The 6228-nt window shown below is 41.2% G+C and overlaps 1 protein-coding gene across 1 annotated transcript in view; it reads left to right on the plus strand.

The window, feature by feature from the left end:
* mei4 (meiosis-specific, MEI4 homolog (S. cerevisiae)) overlaps positions 1–4524 on the plus strand; it is an 82964-nt gene extending 78440 nt beyond the window's left edge. The window contains exon 5 of the mRNA XM_008286356.1: positions 4282–4524. Coding sequence (XP_008284578.1) covers positions 4282–4524 — 243 coding nt within the window. The remainder of the gene's footprint in view (positions 1–4281) is intronic.
* The last annotated feature ends 1704 nt before the right edge of the window (positions 4525–6228 follow it).

Below are 6228 nucleotides of genomic sequence, written 5' to 3' on the forward strand. Positions count from 1 at the left end.
GAGACTATCAGGCTCTATTTAAGGTCTACATGTGTGCACTTTGTTGCTTGTTACATACATTTGAATGGTGATGAATCTGTTGTCAATTTTAAAATATTGTTCACGAGAGAGATTGACAGATGAATTGGTGCGATGTTTGCAGTGATGCAGATGCTGTGCTGGTCTGTTGTGGTGCCAAAAGAAGAAACTGTTGATTTACCCATCAATCTACATTTCTACCCTCAACAAGAATGAGATTATAACAAGCGGAGGACATCAGTTTCTTCTGACGGGTCTCTGGGCTCAGCCTCAGAGATAGACTGAGAAGCTCAGTCATTCGGGAAAAGCTCAGAGTTGAACCACTGCTCCACCAAATTGAAAGAAGACAGTTGAAGCTGTTCGGTCAGCTGTCTATGACACGTCCTACGTGATTGGTTTGTCCAACCTGAAGAAGACTTCAAGCCTTATGTTTCTCAACTTTTACCCCTATAAGACAAGGATGGGAGAGGGAGGTCTGTGCAACGAGTGACCCTGTGACCCAGATCTTGATAAGCATCAGATAATAGATGGATGTTTGTTAATGATCATGGATGTTGCTGTTTTGCATTACCAAAAGCATTATGCATCAACAAAAACCTCCTGCAGTGTGGCGAACAATGCTTCCATCCCAGTACCCTTGTTGTTATATTTGCAAGATGTTTCTACTGTTGTGAGGTTCTTCCACTGCCCAGTCAGACCACTTGCCCAAGAGGAGTTTATCTGAGCTCACATTTATTTAATGAGAAAATCTCTTGACTCTTGCAAACGCAGATGAAAGACTTGGTCGAGCTTATTAGTTGTTTTTATTATTATTTCCACATAGTAAGCAAATACATCAAATCAGCTGCATAGCTGTGTTTATGTCATGAATAATATTAGTGAAAGGATATGATATTTAATCCTCAGAACCACAAGCAGTTTCTGGGTCTTTTCCTCTCCTGTTACATTTCAACTCAGTGTGGGCTCATTGTTCACTGCAGTATAAAGTCCTGCCCCCCTATGGAAACAGGACAGCCATGGCTAAAACAAAAACCAAAAAAATCTGGAGTTAACCTGTACAACATGCATGATGCTACATGTGAAGTGTAAAATCTGGCAGTTCTGTCAGTTTTTACAGTTTCTTATTCTGGTAAATTTGCGAGATCTTGCAAATACTTCAAGCCTTTCATACCTGCTGGCAGGGTTCAGAGCTTAGACAGTCAAAGAGCCCAAAGTTTGTTTAAAGAGTCTGCAAACTTACAAAACAGGAAGTCCATACCAAAGGGGATTATTCTCTTCCACAGAAAACCCTACCTGAATTGTTAGAAGTCTAGATTTGTCTTCAGTTTTTTTTTTTGATGTCACCATGTAAAACATTTGCATGACACCTGCCTAGCAGCTCATCTGATGGGCCCGACACTGACAGATGATGCAAATAATCTCATCAACATCTGGGCTATAATATACTTGATTCTTTCAGTGTTCAGCCAGATTATTGATGCCTACGGAGGCAACTGAGTGTTCAGATAATCTCAAACTAATATCAGTAATAATATTCACACTGAATCCAACATACTTCATTCATCCTGTCAGAAAACCAGCTTCTTGCTCCTGAAGCACCGCTGTGATACCGTCTGATTCCTGTTTCAGTGCACTCGCAGGAGAAGCGTACCTCCCATGTGGTTTAAGTGCACTGTGTGTTGCCATATTTCAGGACACACTTACCCACTACCTGAATGTGCACTTAAGTGCTCAGCGGTGACCCATTGTTAACCTGCCCAACAAATGTGCAGTAATCCCAGCTCCACACATGAAGATTCTTCAGCATTCGGAGCTCCTCTGTGCTATAAATTCGACTTTTAGAGAAGCCAAACTAAGTTCTTAAAGCACGAACATGAAAGATTGGAGCATCTCAGCCATTTTGACTCTTGAAATTTCAGTAATAAAAACACACACACACACACATGCAGTAACAGACACAGCTGATTGTGTGTGAAGAAACAGTAAAATGTTATTGATTGCTCCTGAATCGTCGTTGTGTCAGCGGCAGAGTTCTGTCTCGTATGATGTATTTGTGTTGCTGGAGAAATGGGAGTTTTGAAGGAGGCACAACCGAAAAAAAAGTGAGATATGAAGAAAAACGACGTTCTGGCTGCTGAGCAAAGTGCCAAGTGACCCGATCCTGATGGGGTCTGAGCGGGGCATGTGTGCGTCTGTGTGTGCGTTTGTAAGGGGTTAAGGGGGTGTTGTTGTCACGTTCTGTCAGCTCTCTGAAGGTTGTAGCCCAAAGGAATACCTGACAGCCATCTGGCGGTTGTTTTTCTTCGTGACATCACCCACACACACACACACACACACACACACACACACACACACACAAACTTTCACATGCAAAAGTTCAGACACACACATTTGCAAAGGCACACTGTGACATAGCCAGGAAGAAATGCAGTAGCTGCTCTTGATTTGAATAATTAACGTTTGTTTTGTAGCCTTCTGTGCATGTATTTCTTCGGCTATGCCCGGTGCGTGCTCTGAAAACAATTACACATCATATTTTAGTGCTGTTGTCTGTTGTTAAATGGCTTGAGCAGTAAGTATTTGTTGCAGTGTCACCTATCAGTTCATCATCTCAGAAGGAGTGTTCCAGTGCTGGATTATTTGAGGAATGATTCAACCTTTTCTCAGCACCATCTGTCCTTTGGATTGCATTACCGCCGCTGTTTGTTGGATCAAAAGTAATAAACTTCTTTAAAGAAAAGAAGAAAAAAAAGTAGTAAAAACCAAAAGTTTTAGCAGCAGCAGTATGTTTTTATGTAAATATTTGCAAATTTGATTATATGGGTGGAAAATCTGGCTAAAAGACCATATCTGTGTCTATAAAGGTATTATTATGTGCATGTATGATAGAAATACGATCTGTTGGGACAGACTAAAGATGGACAGCCGTGACTCGATAACCCGTCCTTTAACAATGTGATCTGCTGTGTGAACATCCAAAAATGTCCCGCATGCGCAAAAGAGGACACGATGACGTCACACACAGCGAGCATGCTCAGTGTTTACGGAAGTAAACCCGGATGGTGGCGGCGGCGGGGGAGTGCTGCTGCCGCCACCATTGGTTGGAAACCATTGGTCACCAGAAGTGTGACCGCTAACTAAACTAGCATCATCAGCCAAGTGTTGCCTGTGCGTTCCGGCCACCTCCACCCTGTTGGAGCGCTCCCCCGGGGTGGAAGTGTCCCCCCGACCGCACAGAGTAGTCTGATGATCATCATTAATTGGGCCTGAATATCCAGAGACCAGAAAGTGCTATTCGGACCAGCCCTACTGGTTATTCTAACAACTATGAACAATAAACATTAACAACAAATGAGCCTTCCAGCATCAAGCCCTCCTTGTATGTCGACCTCCGTCTTGACAATCCGACAGCTTTGCTATCCGACATAAAAGAAGGTTTTTAGTGTCGGATTATCGACTGTATATGATTCTCATTCATCCTGCAGATTTAGATGAACTTTAACTTGAATTAGTTGTGCATATGGTGGCACGAATACAAAGCTGATGCAAGGCTAAAGGCTCAGCTCACAAATCTCCTCATCCTTTTTTTCCACTTTGATTTTATTATGAAAGTTCTAACTGAAAGTAGTAACTCACATCTCCACTGCTCATGCTTCATTCAAATGTTGCTACTTGCAGCTGTTCATCCATCATGCTTCCTTCTGTTTACAATACTCATTGTGTGTCCAGTGAGTGTGTCGTTCTCTTGATTTAACTCCTGCTTCTCCATCTTGGACTGCAGTTGGTGAAGGCAGTTGAGGATCTCATCAGACTTGATGGGGTCCTTGTTCTGTTCTGCTGCCTGAGATTGCTGTGCAAGAACCACTTCTCCACCTGCTGCAGGTTCTGTTTGGCTCACAGCGGATCTCCAGAGCAGAACAAGGACGACTGTCAGCAGTCCGACACAGTGGAGTCAGAGACTGTCTGCTTGATGAGAGACTCGCTTAAGAGACCTGTCCAGCCTGCTTGGAGGGAAATGCCAGATCTGACAGACTGAAGGCTGAAGGCTAACTGGTTAGCAGTAACTGAAAATGAAATACTTCGATAAAGCGCCTTCAATGATGCGATCTGCAGGATTCCTCTGAAAAGCAGCTCATGTGCCAAATTCAGATCATCAGATTGCCTACCCACATTGGATCGATTGGCAAGAGTGTGTCCAAGCTAACTCTTACCCACATAGAGAGCAGTTTGAGTGTCAGTTAAACGTCTGATGTCGCTTTGCAGGCTCAGGATGGCTCAGGGCTCAACAAGTTTCCCGTGGACCAGTATCAGAACTCGTGCCACCTGTTCTCGATCCTGGAGGCGCTCCTACAGAAATCAAAGGTATCGTGCAGGCTGGAGGTGGGATCGGAGCAGATGGCCTTCTTGAGTCACTTGGAACAACGCGCCTTTCTTTTGTCAGATGAGTTTCCCTTGTTTTCCATCCGCATGTGGAGGATCGGAGGTCTCCTCAAGTCTTCAGACTAAAAAGATGCACCCAAGTGAGAGTCAAACAGCTGACTGAGCAGCATCTGTAGAACATGGCGCTGTGGCTGGGTGCTTGTAGAACCATCATACTGACAGGATAGTATAATCTTCAAATTTAGTTCAAGGATAAGACTGGCAGTGTTATGTGTTTATTTCAACAAATCCCACAAGAAGGTCAAAGCAACAGTTAAGGCTTCCTCAGAACCATGTGTGTCGGACATTGTATCATAGGAAACACACATCAGCTCCACTGTCACACTAATGTCTCAAATTAATACACTGAAATCAATCCTGCAGCTGTTTCCCATTCCTTATTTAGACATTTACTTTTGTCTGCATGCACATACATATTTGCAGTTTTTTAAAGATTTACACCATCAAAAGTTAAAAGTTAAAAGACAGACTTACACCAGTTGATTCTGCACAAAAATCAAAAAAGCCTGATTCTTAAAGAAGTGTAAGTTTCAGATTTTTTCTACAGTAATATGTCAGAGTCTGAACACATGTCAGCTTATACTTGCTGTATGATTTATTACAAGTCAAGAAATTTGGGGTTTGGAAAGAGAACATGCAAAGCAAATGTGACGACAGCTTTTTTCAGTGTTTCACTGGACTTTACTACACAAGCAGCACACAAGATTTATTACAAAACGTATTTAAGATCCACAATTACATCACTGTCAGTGTTGTGATAGACTATAATAACTCAGAGCAACACGTATTTTTCTCTTTTAAAACTTTATTGGAGTTTATGTTTTCCATGTCAGTAGAAAATATTTGATGAAAGAAATGTTTATACTTGAGGCATCCTTGTTTTTTTATTTCAAATATCTTAATACTCCTAATTGGTTTGAAACTGCACAACAGAAAAATAAATCCAGATATTTTCAAATAGCTGTTCATCATTCATTTTGTCATTAACTGTATCTGTAATTGAGAAAAATCAAATCATTCCACAGCTGACATTAAATCTTTAAGCTTTGTTCTTCCAGTTTGGTCGTGATCGGATGTTGGACGTTGAAATGTTGTTTTTAATTTACTGATGACATTGAAATGATCTCTAAAAGCCCCCAAATCACTAATAACTCTTGTTAAGTCCGAATAGTTTTGATTTCTCCTGGAGTTGCTTTCTTCAGTGGATCAGTTTGGCGCACCAACAAAGGCCTGTTTGACTTAAGTGAGTAATGACTCTGGTTCTTAGAGTCACTCTTTACCGTGGATGTCAGAGCTGCTGGTGCTTTGCAAACAGGAGATGAGTGTTTTCTTTTATTTTCAGTGCATTTGTAAATTCCACAGAAGCGTTTCAGGTTATTGACTGTTTAGGAAAGTGTTGAAACTTTAAGGATAACATAATAAAAATGTGTACGATTAGTCCCGACTTTTAGAGATGATTTGATTTCTGCAGTGGATTGACTTGGAATTGATTAGATGTTTTCTGCTTTGACATAATTTAGACGTCATATTACAAACTGTGAGATGCAATGAAGCTCTTAATCATTACCTTCTGGTGCTTTTTTTGGTTATTGTTCCTTTCTGCTAAATCCGACAAAAACGTTTGAAACATGTGTTATTATTTACAGACTGGAATGACAGGAATCAATTAGTTTTCAACTTTTACACTATTTCCATCTATTTTTCTTCGTATAAATTCTGTAGTTCAGCTTCTTAAATTTCATGGGTTTCTAATTTCTTTCCTCCTCTGTG

This window comes from Stegastes partitus, unplaced genomic scaffold (assembly GCF_000690725.1).
Source record: "Stegastes partitus isolate 25-593 unplaced genomic scaffold, Stegastes_partitus-1.0.2 Scaffold451, whole genome shotgun sequence".
Taxonomy (NCBI): domain Eukaryota; kingdom Metazoa; phylum Chordata; class Actinopteri; family Pomacentridae; genus Stegastes; species Stegastes partitus.